Genomic DNA, 23,856 nt, shown 5'->3' with positions numbered 1-23,856 from the left:
ACGGCACTTTAAAGACAAATAAAAAGTAACTTTATTGACTGCTAATCTTACCACGAAATGCCTATAAGAAATCATTACAAAATAATGCAGTTTTCTTTTACACACTTTTGGTATCTTCCTGATATGATGATCCTTTCACAGAAAGGATTATTTACAGTTTATGTAGATATAAAGCTCATTGTTGCAAATACAAATGTCGCTGTATCGAGGCAGTATATACCAACTGGTATACCGACTAGCGATGATATTAACAAATGCAGAATAAATAACAGCTTCATACGTTTCTTTTCCTTTTTTATTTTTTAAAACAATTTCCAAATACAAAACGTAGATAACCAAAATGGATTTTCATATACATATATATAATTCTGCCACAAATAGAGGATCAAAAAGCAAAAATGTTCCTTAGCATGTTTCATTTTTGAAAACCCACAAGACTATGCATAAACCCAATTAGAAAGAGGGTGTGCAAAACCACCAATAATGCTGGCAAAACCCTGAAGACCTGATTCTGGCTGAAGCACAGAGAAACTAAAGCGCTACATACTGAATTAAATATGCTTTTGCCTCGATGTTGCAAGAAACGCTAAGAGCTAGGGAAACGCACCACATTATGATCTGGGCTCTTGAGAGTTAAACTTCCTAGGATTTGTCCCTTAAGCATCTATAAGAAATGGTGGACTATTTAACGACTTACTTATAAGTGAAGCTGTCATTAGATGATCCTTCTACCCTTTCATACAGAAGACTGAGACACTTGTACATTCTGGTATCTGAAAACTTTGGTTCTTTTAAAACTTTTGATAAAAACAAAATAATCGCATGACTACAAAACTCTATAGAACTTCTGTTCCTTTTTCCAAGTGTCGGGTTGAACTGATTCGATTGGGATTGCAGTGTCCACACTGGCCTGCCCCATCCGCACGCGGGCGTCCGAGCACAGCACAGGTGAGGCTTGTCCACACTCCCCTTATGTTCATAATACTGACTCCCGCCCCCGGGGAACACTGCATGTTCTGCTGTACCCTAAATCGATTTCTTTGTTACCTGAAAACTTAATTTTGTATAAAAATATGACTGTTTCTTTAGAAAATAATATATAGTTTTTTTTTTTTAAGAAAACCTGGCAGATAGAAAAAATGGTGTATCAAAATATGGTAAACAAATGTCATTAAATACGAAATCATTACAAACATCTCGTAGAAAGACATTGTGCTAAAGTTCTCTCCTGAAGTGTGAACAACATTGTTTCTGTACATCTAAAGGTTGATCAATTCACTCTCCTGACGAGGTTTCATTATATATCCTAATAGCAGTGGCAGTAACTGTCTTAAAAGTGGTCCTTTCTCAAACACTGACATTTTCTGTATACCTTAACTTCAAAATTAAGAAAAAGACACCCTCTGGAGCAGTGGTTTTAAACCCTGTAGCATATTAGCTCCATCTGGAGAGCTTTAAAGGAAAAGGCAATTCCACCTGGACCTCACTGCAACAGACTGATTTTATTGGTCTGAAGTGGGATCCAGACAGTGTTATTGTTTTTAAAGCTCCCCAAATAATTCTAGTGTGCAACCAGGGTTGAGAATCATGGCAAAAGACACATGGGAAAACAGTTGTTCTTAACTCTGCATATATTAACTGATTGTCTGTAGGTATCATTCATTCAGTGACACCTCCTCCATATTAAACAAGAATGACTATGTACACAAAACAGTCATGGAAGCCAAAATGAAGCGTTAGTAAGCTGTAAACACATATAAACACATATAATCTCAGGTATTTATATATGTATAACATATATGTATAGTTAGGGTGTTTTGCTTAAGCAGAAACAAGCATTACTACAATTTGTTGTTGATTTAAAAAAAAAACAAAACACCAAGCACAAACATTTTCTAAGACGTTTCCATAGTTTTAACAGAAACTGGTTTTACAAACTCTACAAAACGCACGAAGACGTGAACACAACGGATGAGTTACTCGGACGAGAAACTAGCTGGGTCCCAGAGCTTTCGCGAAGAGCAGGAGGAGGACAGGGCACTGACCAGGCATGAAGGAGTCACAAGGCATCACAGCACACATAGCCTTCTGGTTATTGCTTCATTCATGTCTTCTTGGCCCCGGGCTGCATTTCTGTTATGTACATATCTTTGGCTTGCTAGAACTACAAGATTTTGACCACTTCATTAGTGTTCACTTTGGGACAGCCCCAGCGAGGCGGCAATGGCTATGTACCAGGCAATGGTTTCTCCCTTAAAAGGAGAGACTCTCCTTTCTCTCCTCCCTCAAACCATGTGCATGAGGGAGTCACACACACACACACACACACACACACACACACACACACACACACATTTACAAGCAAACAAATCAATCTAATAACATCTTTCACATGATAAAAAATGTGATGTCATATAATCAAACTGAAAAACAAAACGAGGGACAAACACACCACAATTCAATATTCTGAAGGCTTGGTAACCAGTAAAGCACGTTTCCTTCCAAAGGGTCACGAACTTCCGGGCACTTGTCTTGCTGTACCTTCTCTGCAGTTCTTTTCTCTCTGTGTAATACTTAAAGTGCAATTGTCCCAAGGCTTTTATTTCCATTGCAAATATCATAAAGAAAGAGCTATGTGGTGGGGTGAAGAAAATATGGCACGATACTTAAAGAGAGAACCCGTGGCTTCTCCGGCCTCCAGCAGACAGCAGGCTGCCTGTGTGGCTAGCTACACGCAGACGTACTTTATACAACGAACTCTGGAACTTCGTCATGAGTGAGATCCAGGGAAAAGTACTTGCTGGTTCTTTTGACTGGAAAAGCATCTTGGATGTTGACACACTGCTGAGCCAAGCAGCTGTTGCAGTAGAGGCCTTCCTCATCCAGTTCGTGGCCACACCCGAAAGTGTAGCTCTGAGCAGTGTCTTGACATAGACCTGCAATGCGCAGGAAGTCTTTCTGGTAAAGCCTGATGTCATCAAGGCTCAAGCTGTGTCGATCGGTAGAGGTCTTTGGTTTTCGACATATGGTCTGCAAAATAAAGTAAGGTTAAAACCACTTCAAGAGGATGACTAAAGTGACAGGTTAGTGCTATTTTGCCCTTGTAAAGAGCGACACTGCAAAATCATAGAAGGTTATGGAATCCTTATATGTTAGAAAGTGATTTCCGGTCTGAGGTCCTGCGGGGAAAACAGCACCACTACCAACAGTCAGAGTGGCTAACATTTACTGAGCCCTGATTACGTGCAAGGCTCTCACCTAAACACGATATTATGTATTTACTTGTTTACTCTTCCCATCTGCCCTATGAGCCCAGTGCTATTATTCTCCCCATTTTACAGTTGAATAATCCAAGGCAAAGGAAGTAAATGCAACAGAAGCCTGTCTCTAGCATCTCAGAAGTCAAGAAAATGTCTTAAAAGGAGGCTAGATACGTACAGATATAGTTTCTTCTCTTTTTTCTTTCTACTAGAATATGACAATCAACATATTCTATACAGTAATACTTTCATGCTGAGCTCTATTATTATTTTGATAAGAAATGCGGAAATAAACCAATTACTCAAGGAATACAATTTGAAGAACGGTTTATTTTGGGTTTTTTTTTTTTTTGGTTTTTTTAAAGCTAGAGTTCTTGGATAGAAAAATAATACAAAGTACGGAAAGGTTGGGAGGCAAGAGGCAGCTTCCAAACACTGTAGGAGGTGCTGTGCCAAATACTCCACACAGCGGGCAACAGACTTACAGAACTCATTATCCCCAGAAGTGGTACTGGCTGAAAACATAAATAGGTTAAAAAATGGCTCAGATAATTACATGAACGAAAGCCGCTTAATGGGTTATTTAAAGAAACAGGGCACTGTACCTCTCAGCTTTTGCTGCTGAACACCACAAAAGCCAACCTCGTTAGAATAAGAGATCACTTTTTGCTAAAGGCGAAAGCACCAGGAGGAGAGAACAGGGTCTGAGCCCAAAACCATTTTATTTGGAAGTATCACATCCGAGCACTCCCTGAAGAAGGTCCCCTGGACCCACACGGCTTCCCAGGTGCCAACGGGCTTTCCCACACAGAATTCATTAGGTCATCCTCACGAGTCCACACAGCAGGCACGCAAATGCGCTTCCCGTTTTGCAGGCATGGAATCTGATCCTCAGCTGTGCACCACAAGCACTTACGTACAGGAAGATCTAACACCGGGTGACAGAACTGGGTGCAAACCCGGGCAGTGGACCCTGGGATTTGTAATCATCATGCTACACATACTGCTTTAGAAATTATTCACTGGAGTATTCAAAAAAATATGTAATAAAACATCATGTGCACATAGAAATGAAAAAGAAAACAGGGAAGAGAGAAGCACACACAGAAAGCAAAAAGACACAAAACCCAAAAAAGACAGAGATGGACCAAGAAAGAGAGTCATAAAGGAGACAGAAAGAGAACGCACAGGAAATAGAGGTGAGTATATCAGCTGTGGAATAGATCCAGACGCTACAACCATGAATTTCAGAGTATTTTATCTTTTGATATTTTAATAGTCTAGCAAGTGATCACAGGTTATCAGTCTCACTCAGCATACTTTGAAAACGCAATCTGAATGGAATAATCAGCGTGGAAACGTTTCTGCCATAACACGCCTGACAAGAAAATTATTCTCTCAGTTGTTGAGGTTCACACACACAACCTGAAGTCTGAAGTTACACACTTCCCACCTCTATAAAGTGGGAAACAAAGTATATAATTTACCCCAATGAAAATCAACTCAGAGATGAATGGAACCAGCAAACACAATGGTTATCAACTGAGGATAAAACTAGAATGTACCTAAGAAGAATCACTGCCTTATGGTTCTTAATTTTTGCTCATTTATATAAATATAAACGTTAAGTTCCAATTTAACATTTTCTGTAACTTCAGTGCACAACTTAAACATTTCGATTCCTTCTGTACCTGTGGAAGAGAGTCTGTACTCTGGCCACGAAGCTTCACAACTGTTTCTGAGGAGCTAGAGGTGGAAGAACCAATTTCTTTCACAATCAACCCTGAAGTAAAACACAGAAAAACAACAACAATGAAGACTTCCTTATTCATACCTTTTGCCACCTATCTGACACATGCTACCACCAAGACTAAAAGGTCAAGTATTAACCGTTCCTGAAAAATCTCACTGTGACTCATCCGTGGTAGACAACCAGCCTAGGACACATCCCATCTCCTGTCTCACAGTAAATAGGGGGGAGAGGGATAAATGTGGGGTCAGCGTACAGGAAGGAGTTTAGAGTCTGCCTTTTCTAAGGTGAACTACGACTTCTAATTAATCTATTTATGATGAAATTAGTAACAAAAACAAAGACCGTAGATGTAAAGCAGTCTCCCTCCTAAAGCTAAACTGTGACACGGCCGTCTAGGTTTGGGTCCCTTTAGATGGACGGTTAAAGTGTAGTGTGGGGCTTGACCTCCAGAGTCACACGGATCTGAGCCGGAAGCAGGCCCAGAAAAGTAATTAACTGTGTATGCTGGCCAGTGACTTAGCCCCCCTATGTTTCGGTCTCATCTTATAAAGTGGGCCTGACAGCAGTGTCTATCCAACAGAGTTTAATGACGACTGACGAGTAAATGCATGGAAAGGGCGAGGTACAGGGCCTGCACAGGGGACACACCCAGCTCAGAGCTCCTCGGGCTGACAGGGGCCCTGTGGCACTTGCCTCCTACAACAAATCCTGCTGGGGAGAGGCCACGAGTGGGAGGCCACCCTAAGCATTCAGTTCTGGATCTCTGAGAGTGACCGGGCCCTAAATCACCCCAGTGCCCAGGAGTCACCTCCTAATATTTTGGAAACAGAAATCCAGGGCTGAAACTTCCCTCTGTGGCTCTAGCATGTTGAGTGAAGCACCAGGAAAAAAATGTTTCGTAAGATAAAACTGCTAACAAGAATTGGATATGGAAGTGGAGATCACTGACATTTTTCTTGCAAATAGATGAAGCAGGTCAGTCAAACCCCAGATTCTTAAGGCCAAATGGCTTCTCAGATAAAGCACATTCTCACCTTATAAAAAAGGAACCTGGAGTGCAATGTGATTTTTATTTAGCTACTTGCTGATAACCTCAGAAATGGCCCTTTGTGTTTTATCCCTTAACTCTTTAGAAATGACGTCTAACGATTCAGTGACGAGTATATACCTTGTATATATTAAGTGTTTGATATTTTGTTCAATTGAAACATGGAAGGAGGACATTCTTGGTTTACATGTAGACAGTTTAAAAGCCTTCAGGTGGGTACTTATGTTTTGGGGGTTGGTACAGACTGCTTTAGTAGGGGGTCTTTCTTGAGAATATCTTTATCTTTTAAAAGGCTTTAAACTTTTAACAAATCCTCAGAGGATGACGTGGACTGGTGTCCTTGGTTGGCACTTGGCATGGGTCCTTCTGGACTTCCTGGTAAATGTGTCCTTGGCCACCATGTCTTTAAATTATGTGCTCCCAAACCCAAACTCCGCATTAGACAAGTCAGCAGCAACTCTGGTGCTGAGAACACTAACCTGACTTGTACCAAACTTCCATCCCTATTCAATCTCAGCTCCATGCTTCAGAAACAATGTTTAAATGCTCAAATTGTAGGGGCACCTGGGTGGCTCAGTCAGTTAAGCATCCAATTTCAGCTCAGTTCATGATCTCATGGTTTGAGTTCGAGCCCCGCATTGGGCTCTGTGCTGACAGCTCAAAGCCTGGAGCCTGCTTCGGATTCTGTGTCTCCCTCTCTCTCTGCCCCTCCCCTGCTCACGCTGTCCCTCTCAATCTCTCTCTCTCTCTCTCTCTCTCTCTCTCTCTCTCTCTCTCTCTCAAAAACAAATAAATGTTAAAAAAAGTAAATGCTCAAATTGTAGAGAATTTGGAAGAGGAGGATGATGCGAGGAAGAAAATAAGATCATCACAACCCCATCATCCAGAGAAAGGCTATTCATATTTTTATGTATTTTTTCATATACATATATACATTTTTGTAATTTGAGATCATCCTGATTATACAATTTGTGCTGTTTTTCTTACCTATCTTTCTTATATTATTAAATATTCTTTAAAAGTGTCATTAGTTAATGGCTGTACGATATTTCACTATATGGACAGCATATAACTGCTCATTGTTAACCATTCAGGTTCTTTTTCAATAGTAACATTTCAAAAAGCATTTTTTTTGTATAAAAACCTCTTTAAACAGCCACCCTATTTATTTAAATTTTATTTCTATTTAAAATTACAAAATCTTACCATAAAAATTAAACGTAGAAATATATAAATAAAAACCCAAAGTCTGTTTCCCTCATCTCCCCTCCTCCCATGGACACTTTGGTGTATATGGTTTGGACAGTTTTCTTTCCACAAAAATACACATGCACATATCGGGTGAGAGCATGATATCCATGTACATATAATGTGCATAAAATTGTAAATTTATATTTAATACATGTGTTAAAATGTATTTGTGAGGGAAGACATCTATGTAAGAAAGTAAATGGGCAAAGAAACGGGGGCAAAGTTTGGTTTGAGAACTCTAAGCCTGAAGCATGACCAGAGCAAGCAGCCTGACGAGTCTGCGTTTGCTTAGGCAGAGCGGTTCTCTGTAACCACTGGCAGGTCTATTCCCCGCAGAGCATCTGGAGGCCATGCTTCTGCTAGGTGAGCAGAGGACATTCTCCAATAAAAGGAGCCTTGTGCTCTTACAGATTCAATGCCAGGATGAGGGGACCCTGTGTACTGTGGTCTTGTTTCTCTCTCATTCCCAGCACCTGTTGCATGGGTGAGGCTCACTTATCAGGGACCGTGGGTCTTGACACAGCAATGGCAGGTCACCCCAGTTGTAAACAGGGTCTTTCACTCAAAGCTCAAAGCGGCTGACCAGTAAGTACCTGGGCCATTTCGACTTCACTCCTAAGGTATGCTTTTTAGACAGAACGGAGACCAATTCATAAAATGTGGCGAGAGCAGTTAGGAGTGACTGAGGTTTAAAAACAAAACCTGGGGAGCCTGGGTGGCTCAGTCGGTTAAGCATCTGACTTTGGCTCGTGGCCATGATCTCGTGGTTTGGGAGTTCGAGCCCTGCATCGGGCTCTGTGCTGACAGCTCGGAGCCTGGAGCCTGCTTTGGATTCTGTGTCTCCTTCTCTCTCTGGCCCTTCCCCTCTAGAGCTCTGTTTCTCTCGCTCTCTCAAAAATAAATAAACATTAAAAATAATTGAAAACAAAACCCATACTGTGGTTTTTTGCAGTAATATCGAAGGGTAATATCTTTTATTTGATAGAAATAGATTATTATATATCGTATTATATAATCCCATAATAGGTTTACAGTGAATGCAAGTGTCCTAGTAGAGTTAATCAAATACGGACTATAATAGGAATGCCTTTTTACGCCAACATTTTTTGACACTTTTTCCTCCATACTCCCATACCCACTCTGATCTAGTTGGGGAAAAACAATACAAACCAAACTCGGAGACCTGCCTTCTGTTTCTAGCCACCCAAGCGTCTGTCCCCCTCATCTGTGGGTTTTCTCATCTGTAAAAAGGAGGTCTCCAAGGTCCCTTCTAGGTGTATTCTAGGATTCTCTGATTATCATTTGTAATAGCAAAACAAAACAACAGCAACAAAGAGAAAACTGTGTTTTACCACTTTGTGCTGAGCACAGGGGAGGAGATGCTAATTCCCCATCCTAGATGCTTCTCCCCTTCTGTTCTCTTTCTTCCTCGTGGGGTATTCGACCCTGCAGTCTATGGCACTGACTTGGAAAGGTTCTGATTCCAGCCCTGTTTGTGATCGAGAACCCCACCCACCCTGACCCTTCTGTTGTTTGAGGCGCCTGCTCCTTAGTCCAAGACCATCCACTAGCTCAGGAGAAGAACTTCCCACAAGAGCTCACCAGAGTGTCCATTCAGCTTCCGTGACATGAGCATGTCCTCGGTGATGTAGATGCACATGTCTGGGCTGACTTCCAGAGACTCTTCATTCATCTGTTCCAGGTCCCTGGGGTCATCAACCAACATCTCTATTTCTGACACAGAAGAAGAAAAAGACGTTTAGTGACACGAAGGGAAATGGATGCCAGCATTCGTAGCCACACTTTGCGGGAGGCTCTGTAAAAAGGCTCAGATTTTAAAATACATTTGCTAATGAGAATCTACAATAGGAAACTCTAGGACAGTTCTCAACTAGATGTATTTGCTCTCTTTTTCACAGGGTTGCTGTGTTATCTACATGTCTTCTAATGCCACGATTGAACTGTGTTATTCTTTCCTCTGTGAGAAAGAAGGAAAGAGCTATACTACCTTGCTGAGATGACAAAGGGCAACTGAGACTGATGGGCCACATGCCTAAGCCAGAGCAGACTGCTGTCACCTGCACAAGGAGTAGTTTATGAAGCTCCCCATTTCCAGACCTGCCTGCCCACAGGGCATTCAGCTGACTTCACTAGAGATCCACATGAATTCTACAGTAAGCAAGCAAATGGGCTGCCGTTTTCCTTAATGAAGTCACTACCCTTTCCCCAAACCCGAATGCTATAGCACTTGAGGCATAAAAATAATAAAAAAGATGCCCACATATGTTAAGTTTGGCTGAGACAGTCTGGTTTTTCTCTCTTTAACAGAGTTAAGCATCCAGGTGCTTTCTTTTACATTCCCAGAGTTCTGGCTGCATAGGAGGAATTGAAGAAATACTAAATAACCAATGGTCTGGGCTCAAGTCTTTTTTTTTCCCCCCTCTGCAAAGTTTAAGACATTTCTGTCGCTATCACTGCGTCTCTGCTGTTGTCCTCACCGATGCCTATTTAATCTGGGAACCAGAAATGCAGACACAAGTGCTGAGGCACCGACGTCTCCTCTACTTCGGCTAAACCGCCAGGACTCAGCCTCCACTGGCGTCCAACCCTGTGGCGGCAAAGGATCGTGACCAGAGGGATGCTTTGTTCACCGACACGAGCAACTCCCCCAAATCACGGGGGAAGGTGCAGGACACCTGTCCATTACTACCCCCCGGCTGTGCCCTACACAGCAGTTCTCCAGAAGGGATGCTTGGGGAAAAAAAAACAGAAACAAGACGAGGCAAGAGGAAGAAGGGAGCGAGCGACAGCGGCTCAGCGCTGCCAGCTTGGAAAGCCGCGGCGAGCGGCTTACCGTCGTCCTGCGAGTCCTCTTCCGGCCGGTCCTTGCCGCTGCTCTCCACCCCGGAGGTGTGGGAGCTGCCGTGGCTGGTCGTGGAGCTGCAGGTCTTCAGCTTGCGGTGGATGGCGCTGCCAGAGTAGCTGTCCTCCGGCCCTGCGTCTCGGGGCTTGGTGTCCGCCTCGATGCCCGACGTGTGCGAGCTGCCGTGGCTGGCGGTGGAGTGGCGGGACAGGCGCTTGTGCTTGGCGCTGCCCGCGCTGCTGCCGCTGGCCCGGGACCGCTTCTCCAGCTGGTCCACGTCCAGGTCCAGGCTGTCGCTGATGTAGGACTCCCGGTACTGCTTCTTCTCTGCGCGGTGAGGAGCACATTCACGCAGGACGGCGGGCGGGGGAGGGCAGGGGAGGGGGAGACACGCCTGGTTAGCCTACAGGGCACATCAGGCTAAGAACGCGTGCAAGTTCACACCCAGGATCTAGTTAAGCAGGATCACACCCAGGATCTAGGCGCCGTGAGGGTTCTGACCCGGGTGGGTGGGAGGGGGTCAACTTAGGAAGATGAGCAAAAACCAGTACAACGGATTTGAGCGAGTACTGAGACTACTCAAAGGGTTTTGACGCTTCAAAACTCGGAAAAGTGCCATTTGAAGTAGAGTCGCCAGACCACCTCTTGTCTGCAAGTTGTTATTGGTCCACAGCGATGTAAGCTCAGTAAATGAGAATAAATACTTAGAGATTTTCAGAGCAACCTGACAGTGCCGTGACAGCCACTAAGGTGATTTTGTATTTTGTAAAAGTATCAGTCCACGGTGGATGAGGAATGTTAAAAATCTGGTCCTTCCCCACAAATAGTTTCAGAAGCACTGCTATGGAAGACTGTTTGATAAATATAATTACACTAATTGCCAATGATTTCATTTATTCAATTTGGCCCATTCAGTAGCTCAGTTCTGACTGCTGAATATAATTTAAAATAAAACTATTCTTCTCTAAATTTCCTTCAAAGAGTCTAACATTTAGTTTTTCATTAGTGAAAACTGCTTTTCTCCATTTGGGGTGAACTAGTGAGGTTTTACCATCTACTTAGAAAACACAGTCATCACTACTGGTTTGATGATTTATACCTATGTGGCCTCTGACTGACAAAAACTGTTCTTTGATTTAACACGTCAGTGCCATTCTTTAACACCAAGACGCAATGTTAGAAAGTCCCTTTTATCAAATGCTAAAGCAACGATCACATTAAGGCACAACGTTACAACTGAGTTGCAGGTATACAATACTTTTGTGTCTCAGGTCAGAACTCTAAAACAGAGAAATAGTTTAGATTCTTTGTATTCTTAATACTGATGAAAAATAACACATTAGAACAATGTTAAAGATGGAGAATGCATTTGGGGAATGTTAAATTGATATTATTTCAGAAATTGCTAACTTGTAGACTAATTGGGTTCTCAGAGGCCTGCTGATGAATTTAATTGTCTTGTTTCTTGGGTAAGTGAAATCACTTGCACTCCTGGTGTCTGAAGTATGATCTACACAGCTTCCTCAGGGAGGGAAGAAGCATTAGCAGAAAGAGAAGATGCGCTTTCCAGGATGCAAAATGCAAAAATGCTTGCAGAAGGCGATGTGTACGTTTTTGGGCTCCAGCCATTCATGTCAATTCTAGGGAATCAGGCTGCATCACAACAGCGAGAATGCACAGCCACACAGAAAGCAGACTGGGGCAGGACACCAGAGCCCAAAACACACATCTGAGACAGATGTGCATCATCTAAAATCCATGTTTTAGGGCTAGACTGGGTTATAAACATTCCTGTTTTCTGAAGACAACAGGGGTTGAGATGAAGACGGAGAGATAAAAGGGTTTGCAAAATTCTCATACAATTTCTATTCACTGTGGTTTCAAAATACTAGCCACGTGGCACTTGGAAAGGTGGAAAGTGAAAAAACAGTTTTCTAAAAAGTTCTTTAGGGTGCCAGAGTTCTAAGACAAGTGGGAATTGTGGCTCTAATAACTTAAAAGCTTTCTGCCTCGTTACAAATAGCCCTTTTACTCCCAACCCTTCCCAGCAGGTTGGGAGTCTATTACGGTTACTCTAGTAACAGAAGGCAAGCGCTCGCCTAACTGTGGTCTACCTCACAGGAGCCTAGCGTAAATCTGCTTCGTGTCAGCGTGTCAGCACGGCCTTACTGTTCTATGTGGCTGGCCAGTGTTCCCTTCCCAGAGCTGTATCACTTAGACCTGGTACAAATAAAAAGTGTCATGAAGGAAATGCTGACGTGATTATGAAGTTTATTCTGAGACCTGGGAAATGCAACCTCTTAACTCCCTAGTAATCACCGGAGTCAAGAGCACAGATTACCAATGTGTTGGTATTCTTTGGATTCCCTCTGTTGTAAAAGCCCAGAGACCACAGAGCTTTTCATATATTATTTTGGAACAAGAATGCAGTGTGACCTCTTGGCATATGGCCTAAGAATAAGCTCCCACTGTTGAATAAAGTTGGGTTAAAAAAAAAAAAACTTTTGTTTTTAAACTTTTTTAATGACAAAGGCATTCTCCCCCTTCTAAATGCTATGGAATAATTCTTGTGATCATCTTCTACCATAAGATGCTAAAAGAGTATCTCAGACAAGATGGATCTAAATTAAATTTAAGAAAAATACACTCTCTTTCTGTGCTGTTTTTTTGCTAAGAAAAGGGCTTTATTGTAAAAGTGATGAAGACTTTAAGCGTGAGTGAAATAACTGGCATCAGGCCAAAACTGGCTCAGAGAAACTCAATTTTGGGTGTTCTTTAGACTGTGAGGGATCTCTAAGTAGAAGAAAAGAAGTATGTTTTCTTTAGAAGAAAAAAAAGAGATATCTGCCCAAATCTATCTACATTTACCCAAATAACAAATACAATCCACACCTTTATCATTCCTTCATTGCCCTAATCGCGAAAGCCCCCAAATGCACTTGATACTACTAGGCGTGGTAACAGACAAAACCCTGCCCTCTAAGAACTGAAAATTTTTTGTCATTTTACCAGAGAACCTATAGGGCTTCTGGAATTCATTCAGGCTCTAAAGGGCTCCCCTTACGGTCATCTAAGCAAGAATCTGCTAAAATGCTGGCAAAGGTGATGAAATAAATAAACTCAAGGCGCTATAAGCTGGCCATTTAGGAATGTGACCCATTTGGCACGTGATGGGCTCTGCACGTAAGTCGCCTATTCTTACAAGTTCCCTTGGCGCTTCTGTCCCATCTCGAGTCCTCCTAATAATCATGTCAGCATTGGAGAGAGGTGCTTGTTATGGCAATGAGTCATCGTGGGGAAGAAGGGGCAGCCTGGCAGCAGAGGAAGCCCATACACCTGGTGGTTATACACCAGTTCTCTCCAAAGACAAGAAAGCAGTCTGGTGGCAGACCGTGCAAAATGATTCATGTTCTAATGGCTACTTAAGATGCAGTGGCATCCCCAAACTGGGTCTCATTTAGTTAGAGAGATAGGTTTTGAGAGAAATTGATTAGATGTGCAAGCTTCTTTCAGGGTTTTTCTTAAGAGGACAAGTATTTGTGTTTCTGTGAGAAAGCTGGGGTCTGAGAGGTCGAAATCTGTTTCAGACACGGACCTAAGGATATGAATCTGCATCCAAATGTTCATGCAGATATCCTAAATCTAATCCAATTGAATTATAAGAACTACCACAATGGGAATCTACAAAACAAATGGAAGACATTGAAATAGGCAGGGGCGCCTGGGTGGCTCAGAGCCTGGAGCCTGCTTCTCATTCTGTCTCTCTCTCTCTCTCTGCCATCTCCCCACTCATACTCTATCTCTCTGTCAAAAGTAAATAAACATTAAGGAAAAAAAAAATTTTTAAAGAAATAGGCAAATGAGCACAGTAGCATTTTGGGGGATCAGAAGTTCGTGTGTGTTAAATGGAATAACCCTGGGTGCCGTGACTTAAGATGAAGGGCTAACCAGTAGAGTTGAAGCCTGCTCTTAGAGGCCCCAATCCCTGCCTTCTTCTTCCTTACCGTGACTCATTCTCCTTTTCAGGGGCCCCAAATGTATCTCAGCAAAGCCCCCACAGGACTGGCTGATATAATCCTCAAATGGAAACTTCTTTCAGGGCGCTTAGGTGGCTCAGTTGGTTAAGTGTCGGACTCTTGTTTCAGGTCAGGTCATGATCTCACAGTTTGTGGGGTCGAGAACCGTGTTGGGCTCTGTGCTGTCAGCGTGGAAACTGCTTGGGATTCTCTCTCTCTCCTTCACCTTCTGCCTCTCCCCCGTTCTCCCTCTCTCTCTCAAAATAAATAAACATTAAAAAAAAGAAGAAGAAAACTTCTTTCTCCTTTGTCATTCCTGCTGACCCAGACCTGGGGTCCTCTCAGCAGTCAATAAGAGAGACTGGAGACATTTCTGTCTCCAACCTTTATTGTTACTTTAATCTAAGGAGTAATTGCACTGGAAAAAATTCCAGATTCCAAGGTGCTCGGAGTCGCAGATAAATCTTGCCCTGCATCTTCATGTGGTGAGTTTTTGCAAGGATTTTCAAAGCAAGTGTGGGGAAACGTTAAAGAGACTGTACTCGGGGATAGCTAAATGATAGGGATGACCTCAGGTATTTGGGACAGGTGCTGGGACAGTGGTGAGATGTGAGGCGGAACACGGCCCTGAATCTGGAGAGGCTCAGCCCTGGAATCCCATTTTGCAGGGGTCTAAAGCCCCAACTGATGGCAGCTACAGACTAAGGGGCCAGAGGTGGCCAAGGCACCGTGTGTGCTTCTCCCCCACAACACTGCCATACCTTCGTTCTCCTCCAGCTTCCGGATGTGGCGCAAGACAGGCTGCAGATTCATGTAGAGGCGGTGGCTGTTACTCAGGAGCTGGAGGAGGTGTCGGGAGCGCATGGGGCACCCTGTGTAGTAGATGAGCTTCCTGGCGGAGGGCAAGCCATCTGGCAAGATCTCAAATTTCTTACCCTGTGGAGCAAAAGCACGAGTCAGCTTTTGGAAGGTAAGTCTCTAATTTGCCAAGGTCCCCTTCATTTTCTCTTTAGTAAGGAGAAGTGCAGATTCAAAAAGAGACGTATAAAGCTGCATTCAAAATTCAGCGAGAGATAAATTGCTGTTTTCCTTTTCAAAAATGTCCCAGGACAAGGATTACCAAAAACTCAGGGAAGTGTCTAGCCAGGGTCATCCGGTCGACACCGACCGGGTATGACGGTGGAGGAGTATCTTTGGTTTCTCTGGCTAGTCAGGCCATTTATACAATGGAGAAGAGAAGGGCTCATCATGAAAGCATCTTCAAATGCAATTCCAACACCCTAATTCAGCAAACAAGATGACATTCTAGAAGCGTGATGCATTCAAATATTTGTTAAACACTAGGTACCAAACACTGTGCTAGTCACCAAGAAAACAACAGTGAATAGGACAGACGAGGTCGCTACCTTCACAGAAATACATTCTGGTGGGAGAGATGGCAAATAAACATAAATATATAAAATAACTATAGTTTGTGATAAACTCTGAGGAGGAAATAAACGAAGAGTTATAAGAGCAAACACTATAAATACCTTTTTAGGGTTAAGAAAATACGTAAAACTTCTTCAGCTGGATAAAAGAGGGAGGCTGGGTGCGGGGCACCTGGCTAGCTCAGTTGGTAGAACATGAAATTCGTGATCTCAGGATTGTTAAGTTCAAGCCCCACACTGGGTGTATGGTTTATTTAAAAAAGGTGGGGGGGGGGTGGGAGGGGATAGGTGGAAGCTAGAGGGACAGCTCAAGGGATGAGACAGGAAAGAGAAAGGAAGAGCTATAAGTACCGTTAAGCATTTCTATCAGAGATACCAGGAATCTCATTGTTTAAGTTTGGGATCATTAACATAAAGTTCATTAACATAAGCTAAGGGTGAGAGTTTGGCAGTTTTTTATAGTTATGGAAAACTGTAAGTTTATTTATTTTGAGAGAGAGGGAGCACACACACATCTGAGCTAGGGAGGGGCAGAGAATGAGAGAAAGAATCCCAAGCAAGCAGGCTCTGCACTGTCAGCACAAAGCCTGGCCTGGGGCTGGACCTTACAAAACTGTGAGATCATGTGACCTGAGCTGAAATCAAGAGCTTAACCAACGGAGCCATCCAGATGCCCCAGAAATGGAATTATCAATTCCTTCACCTTTCCTATGAATGAACAGGGCAGCAGGATTGCATAAGGAATACTGCGGACACAATGATTCTCAGCCAGAAGGGAGAAGTAAAGCAGAGAGAGGCATCTTCTAACCACACACTTAAAGTCAATAAAAAACAATATGGCTCTGTGTATCTCGGTTGGGAATGGATTTTTCACCTCTCGATTTTTCATTTTAAAGGAACCACCAGTGGATCCCAATGCTAGAATGGTAATAACTGACACTGAATGAGCACTAGGCAGGTATTGACTCATTTAATCCTCAGAATCAGTCTATGGGGGAGGACCAATTATCTCCATTTGGGAACAAAGAAACCAATGCACAGAGGTTAAGTAACTTGCTCAAGGTCACACGACTGGGGCAGGACTGGGCTGGCTGTGAGAAGAATCATCTGGGAAGTTCATTAAAATAGATGCCTGGTCCTCAACCCACACCCTCTGAATCAAAACTCTCTTAGGGGAGGAGGATGAGGCCCAGAAATCTTTATCTTAAACCAACTCCTCAGATGAGACCGATGCAAAACTAGATTCAGGAACCACTGTGTCCAGGACCCTTAAGACACTCAATTTCATAAATGCATTTTATGTCTACTCAATTTGGGACATGACTGGGGTAATGGGCTAATAATTTGCTCATTTTCATACAGCTCAGATCCTTTCACAAAGGGCCTAAATGAGAGAGAGCAAGTGAGGAGGAAGCAGGTAGGGCCCCATTTGATGTATGAGTGAAGTGAAATCAGATTGAACTGGGCCCAAGTAATTAAAATAATGTAAAGTCAGGAACAGGTCTTTGACTTCACAGGGCAGTATGGAGTCAGAACCCAAATGCTCTTTGGCAATACAGCCCTTTATTTATATAGGCCATCTTCTTTATTTGTGTATGTGTACAAATCCTTATCTTCCTCCTTTGTGTATTTTTTTCCAACAATTTCTGAAGAAAAAAATATGGATTTTAATGACCACCAGATATACATATTATTAACTGTAATTCTTTGAACCCTGCCCCAAACCGGATAGAGCCGGCAAAGTAGAGAAACAGCTGGGAAAAATCATGAATTTGCTCTTATAACAAAAAAGAGGATACTATTCTCAATATTCTAAAAATAACACCATTTTTTTCCTGTTAAGAATTGTAGACCTTTCTTTATAATGATGAGTTTCAAAGAGTTAGATATTAATAGAAACATCTTTTTATATCACTCTTTATTCTTTGCTCAAAAGAAGTAACTTCCAAAAGAACTGGCCTACCCCCATGCCAAGAGTAATTTATCCTGTGATTATGGCTTTCCGTTTTCTGATCCCTCTGATGTAGGCTTTTGAAAATCATTCTCTTTGCTGAAGTCATCTTGCACATTCCCCCACTACATTTCTTCTGCAACTAGAATAACTTAGGATAGCACGGTGGGGACCAGACTCACAAATTAAATAAATAATTTCTTTTGCTGTCAAATTCCTTAATTTTAGATTCATGACCTATGAGTGGCAACGAATAGAGCACATACATAAGAATATAAGAAAGTGAGTTGTCTTCATTTTCAACTTTTTAAAAAAAATATCAGCTTTTGTGCCTGTCACAGCATTATTTTTAAAAACAAAACAGGGAACAACGAAAATCCACAAAAACAAACAACTGAGCAATTTTTCTTTAGTCAGTTGCTTTAAACTTACCACAAATACCAACTTTCCAACATTTGTCCAGGGGAAATCATAAAGTAATTGTTTCTCTTCATCTAAATTCTGTGGAAAAAAATTTTAATGCATACAGAGTTACTGAGGAAACTGCCAGACACTTTAAAATGCCTCTAACTTCTCTCCCAGAAAACTAAAATACAGTAATTAAAATCTGAAAGAGGTCCTCAACTCTCTTTGGAGATGTTCAGAAAGTAATTAAAAGATTAGTGAGATAATTCTGTAGCTTTGGGTTCCTGAGTGACTGCATTAACTGGCCTTTCAAGGCAACCTTTTCCCTTTGAGCCTATCCATAAATTTAAATAAAAAATCCAAAAAGACTCAGGCATTGGAGAGATGAGATAAGGCACTCAGACTTTCATAATTGGATATTGTGCCTACATCAAGATAAGAGATTCTTATATTCTCCCTGGTCTCACAGAAAGAGGGATCCTCTCTTTCCTGTTGATGGCTGTGGTATAATACCATCCCACCTGCAAAAGCGTGACAGGGATAGGGGACAGGCTGTATCGGAAAAGTGGAATGAAAATTAAAATACAGTGGTCTGCCACTGTATTAAGATGTCATTTTTTTTTCTTTACACAGTTGTAACGCTCCAGAGGAGCATTATAATCAGGATATTTAAAATCAGTAACACACAAAGAAAAACGTTTGGATGTTAATGATCTGTTAGTGATGAACCTGAGCCAATCTTGGGCTTATTACTTTCTATTCTACAGGACTTATTACTGTCAAGGTTTGGACTGTATTACTTCATTTATCCTACATCATCCCCATTTGTACTAGACAAATAGGAAGTAATGACCAGTCGATGGCCAGAAATGAACCAGTGAACCTGTCCAAGGACCACACAGGTACACTGTCAACATGAGACATGGCGGATGCCACTTGACACTCATTTCTCATTTACTGACCTGAAAAATCTGTATTCCCCGCATGGTCAGTCCAAGCATCAGAGAAGCTTCAATTTCCCTTTTATCCTATAGAAATAAAATCATATGAAACAGTAGTGGGTTTTTTTTTTTTGTTTTTTTTTGTTTTTTTTTGTACAATGGACAATTAAACACCAAAGGGAAAAAAACAGGAGAAATCTGATTAGAAAATTTTTGATTTAAAATAACTTCATTCAGGGGCATCTGGGTGGCTCAGTCCATTAAGGATCCGACTTCAGCTCAGGTCATGATCTCACAGCTCCTGAGTTCGAGCCCCCCATCAGGCTCTGTGCCAACAGCTCAGTGCCTGGAGCCTGCTTCGGATTCTGTGTCCCTCTCTCACTCTGCCCCTCCCCCTCTCGTGCTCTGTCTCTCTCTCAAGAATAAACATTAAAAACAAAATTTAAATAACTTTGTTCATCTTTTTGCATCCCTAGCTTACCATAAGCTTTAAGAAAATCATGAGCACATGCACATGAGCAAGGATATATTCTACTTTTTAAACCACTGAGATTTCAAAGGATTAGTGTTTTTACTATATCATATACACTTTCATATCTGCCAATATTCTAAATACCGCCATCGCTGAAAACTCTAGTAAACAATACTATTTTTGCTGCTTATTTATTTATTTATTAGTTCTCTTCCTTTTCCCAGATGTCAGAATCTTGAATCTAATATCATAGATATATTCTGAGATGCATTAGATTTTATAGGTTTCAAACTATGTAACTCTCCTGCCTCTGAAGCCAAAATCAGAGGCATGCCTAAATATTTAAGACTGTCATCCCGTGAGGATAAAAAACTGTAAAAGCTTTATATTCAGTTTGGAAAGAAAATACTTATTTCTAAAAAGTTCAATTGTCACTTGCCAATATGATATACATTCTACCAGCTAAACTATAAAAAAATCAACTAAAATGAGTGTAGGGGACAAAAACCCCTGAAATGTTCTCTGAATTTTAAATGTACTCTGAAATTTAACCACATCTTTGGAGTGCTCATATGTAATAATGGGATATAAGGTATGAAGTTCAAAATAGAAGATAAATAAAATCACAAAGTAACTAAAATATATTCATTATGAAATTCCTCAATAAAAATAAATGAGTATGTTTAGTGCCAGCGTTCCCAAGAATATGGGAAGAAATATTTTTAGAAAATGCATCCTCATCTGGTATAGTAAAGACAAGATATGGCCTATTTTCACTATGTGGGCTGTTTTTTCCAACTAATATGTTTTACATCAAGAAAGGCACATACAGTATAGGTTCAGCAGGAGAAATCAATCTATCACTGTGAGTTTAGGTCAATTTCCTCTTCAAGGCTACTCTGATTGCTTCGTGAAATACGATTGTGCTCATAAAAATGCTGGCTGTGCAGGCACAAGGCATGTACTACTGGGAGAGGGACACAGAAGTTTTTCCCCCCAGAATGTTTCCTGTCCTCTGTCTACCTTATTTCCACTTTACGAGCAGTTTTAATGGCTGCCACTTGATTTCTCTAAAGAATGAAAACTCCGCCCATGAGCTAACAATATCTATTTCCCCACTTCATTCAGTTTCATTATTATTAATTATCTTGCTTTAAGAAGATAAAAGGGAAGATAAAAGGAAAAGGGAGCCATTTCCTTTTTTTAAAATTTTTTAACATTTATTGATCTTTTGAGAGAGAGAGAGAGCGAGACAGAGCACAAGTGGGGGAGGGGAGAGACAGAGGGAGACAGAATGCGGAACAGGCTCCAGGCTCTGAGCTGTCAGCACAGAGCCTGATGCGGGGCTCGAACTCATGGACTGTGAGATCATGACCTGAGCCGAAATCCAACACTTAACGGACTGAGCCACCCAGGTGCCCCAAGAGAGTCATTTTCTATGCCATGTAGAAGTACCACATCGTAAGCAAATAAAAGGTAAATCTTTTAAGCAAAAGATAAATTCCTAACAGGATTCTTTAAAATACTATGTTTCCCTATCAAGTGAGAAGCACTTGGTATTTATTGAGCACTGATTAATGTACCAGACATTCCACCTGGTTATTTCAGATTCATTACATCATAGAATTTTCCCAACCTCGTGAGATGTATTGAACCATTCCCACTTAATAGATGGTCCAGAATTATAGTTCTATTTGCCTAGGATCCCATAACAGTGGTGATGCAGGGTTTCTGATATCTGACTCTAAAGCTACACTCACTCCTTCTTATACACCATTCATATTTCCTGTACATTTTAAAATATAAACTGATTGTCAAATGCCATTTATTTGCATTTTCTCATGTAAACTGAGGTGTCACAAATGAAATCACTCAAGGAAACAAACAACTCCGTCCTTCAGGAATTTGGCCAAAGAGATCTTATAGAACTCAATTATGCCTCTCAAGGATGACAGGACATTAACAATTTCATCTCTTGGGCACAGAAGTGAGAAAAAAAAAATACCATTCTTTGGTACCTAATTAAGTTTTCTGAACCAGACAAGAAGATCATCCAGTAACATATCCAAACTACAGCCTAGTCTCCAGTGGTCTAGTTATGCTAAACTTACCACAAAGGGTATAGTAGTAATAAGAAGCACATTAATAACAATGATAATGGTAACAACTTAACATCATTCTTAACATGTGCTGGGCACTATTTTTATCCACGAATTCCTTTAGTCAAGTAGACCTGGGTTGAATCCTGGCTCTGCCCCTTGCTAGTTTTGTGGTCTTTGGTCTGTTTCCTTCCAAATAGAAGCTGAATATTACAGCTTCTATTTTATAGAACTGTGAGGATGTAAAAAAGAAAATAAAGCGTGCCGCATAAAAACAATACTCAGTAAACACTAGCTGTTGTGGTCGTTCTTCTAATTAATGGATACAGTGCAGGTACGGCTTCACTTAGAGGAACATTAAAAATTACTGATCAAAAAAGTTGCAAATGTTAGTCCCCAAGGCAGAGATGCAGATTTGGAAAGGAGAAAAATAACTATTTCATAGTCACTGAAAAGCCAGACTCACGATTTGAAGCCACTTGGCATCTCAGTATTAGAACCATTATAAAGGGACTCTATCATGCTCCCAGGCCTGAGGAAAAGCATCATTAACTCGAAGACTGAACTACCATGAGAAACAGTTCACATGAATCCTTTAAAAAAAAAAAAAAAAGCCCACTAAAAAATGAAATGACAACTTTTAATAAAAGCTTCTTCAAATCATGAAGGTATTTTGTCTTCAGAAGCTGCAGACTTGGGTGCCTGGGTGGCTCAGTGGGTTAAGACTCCGACTTGGGCTTAGGTCATGATCTCACAGCTCTTTAACGAATTCAAGCCCCACATTAGGCTCTTTGCTGTCAGCGCAGAGCCTGCTTTGGATCCTCTGTCCTCCCTCTCTGCCCTTCCCCTGCTCACTCTCTCTCAAAAATAAACAAACATTTCACAACAACAACCAAAACCTGCAGGCTGACTGCAGTTTTGTACCTTATACAATCTGTAGTAATGAACGGCAACATCATCCAGTCGGACGGCCTCTTTGATGTATTTAAGATGAGCCTCGGAAGCTGTCAGCGCAAACTGATCTTTGTGCATGTTTGGAATGTGCTTCAGGATGTAGTCCTTCCCTCTCTTGGAAACAACCTGTTGGAATACAATGGGTATGCACTGCCACATCTGTTGGAGTGATGGGAGTCCTACCCTTGTCCCCCAAATGATGAAAGGACAAGGACCTAACATAGGTCATGGAAACTGGCTAATTTCCACCAGGAAATTTCCCACTTGTATTCTGTTTTCACCATCTGTTATGTTACTAGGCTGAATCAGCTAGTACTAGAAGCTCCAAAGTCAATTTAGCTGTATATCTGAGAAGAAAAATCACAAGAAATGAGAAAAATATGTTCTCTTGGCTTTAAACTCACCAAGAAAAAAAAAACATGCAAACTTGCAAAATTTTGTACACATCACTGTTTATACTTGCAAAATTATTGGTACTATGAAATACATCTACTGTCAACACATCTTCAGGTTCTGGATCCTACTTAACTCTTCTAAAATTACAGCCACAGAGTGGGAGGTTCTAAATGTTAATCCAAAGAAGGCAGGGGACTGGGAGGAATTCTCTGAAACATTTTTGGTTTTTGCATAAAAGGCTGATGTGAACACTCTATTTGAGTATTTGTGAGGAAACAATTTCATTCAAACATTCATTGCAATTCACTACGGCTTAGTTTTTCAACGGACAGTAGCCTGGGCCTTTCAATGCCCAAAACATATAGTATCCAGCAGCTGCAGGCTAAGATTAGCTAAAAATCTTAGCCGAGGGGCGCCTGGGTGGCTCAGTTGGTTAAGCGTCCGACTTCAGCTCAGGTGATGATCTCACAGTCCGTGAGTTCGAGCCCCAGGTCAGGCTTTGTGCTGATGGTTCAGAGCCTGAAGCCTGCTTTGGATTCTGTATCTCCTTCTCTCTCTGCCCCTCCCCTGCTGATGCTCTGTCTCTCTCTGTCTCAAAAATAAATAAAAATATTAAAAAAATTGAAAAAAAAAATCTTAGCCGATTTCATAAGGATTATAAAACATGGAAAGGATTATGCAAAGAGAGCAAAAAGAGTAGTGCTTAAAATCATCAGAATAAAAAATAATTAAAGAATCTTTAGTTTTAAATGTTTTTATAGATATTGACATTTTGTTTCTTCCTATTGTTTAAACATGATAGATTGCTGGCTATTTAATATTGCTGAGAACTCAAGTTACAGATTTTTCTTTCAGACTCCTTTTACATGGAGATCACCTAAATTAGTATTTGTTAACTTTTCTCGGCTCAAAGAACACACAGAAAATAATATTTGCAAGGGCACTGAAGTAAGTGGCTTTGGTGATCCCAAAGGTTGAAGAAACTTGTATCTCAGTGCTCTGGAAGCTATGGCGCAC

At 41.4% G+C, this 23,856-nt stretch overlaps 1 protein-coding gene across 8 annotated transcripts in view; it reads right to left on the bottom strand.

Annotated features, from left to right (window-relative positions):
• The window catches only part of FRMD6 (FERM domain containing 6), a 199,242-nt gene that overhangs the window by 372 nt on the left and 175,014 nt on the right, over positions 1–23,856 (bottom strand). For 6 of the 8 annotated variants that reach the window (XM_019833010.3, XM_011283232.3, XM_023255685.2 and 3 more), the window contains 8 exons: positions 22,414–22,569; positions 18,940–19,005; positions 18,005–18,073; positions 14,953–15,127; positions 10,167–10,502; positions 8,915–9,046; positions 4,952–5,043; positions 8–3,030 (listed from right to left, as the gene is read on the bottom strand). In XM_019833010.3, the coding sequence (XP_019688569.1) occupies positions 2,746–3,030; positions 4,952–5,043; positions 8,915–9,046; positions 10,167–10,502; positions 14,953–15,127; positions 18,005–18,073; positions 18,940–19,005; positions 22,414–22,569 (1,311 nt within the window). In that variant the 3' untranslated portion in view covers positions 8–2,745. Of the gene's footprint in view, positions 1–7; positions 3,031–4,951; positions 5,044–8,914; positions 9,047–10,166; positions 10,503–14,952; positions 15,128–18,004; positions 18,074–18,939; positions 19,006–22,413; positions 22,570–23,856 lie in introns of those variants that run through there. The other 2 variants (XM_045059917.1, XM_045059916.1) reach the window with 2 other exon arrangements.

The sequence above is a fragment of the Felis catus genome, chromosome B3 (assembly GCF_018350175.1).
Source record: "Felis catus isolate Fca126 chromosome B3, F.catus_Fca126_mat1.0, whole genome shotgun sequence".
Taxonomy (NCBI): Eukaryota; Metazoa; Chordata; class Mammalia; order Carnivora; family Felidae; genus Felis; species Felis catus.
The sequence above is the reverse complement of the archived record's forward strand: the minus strand, read 5'-3'. Positions and strand labels throughout refer to the sequence as shown.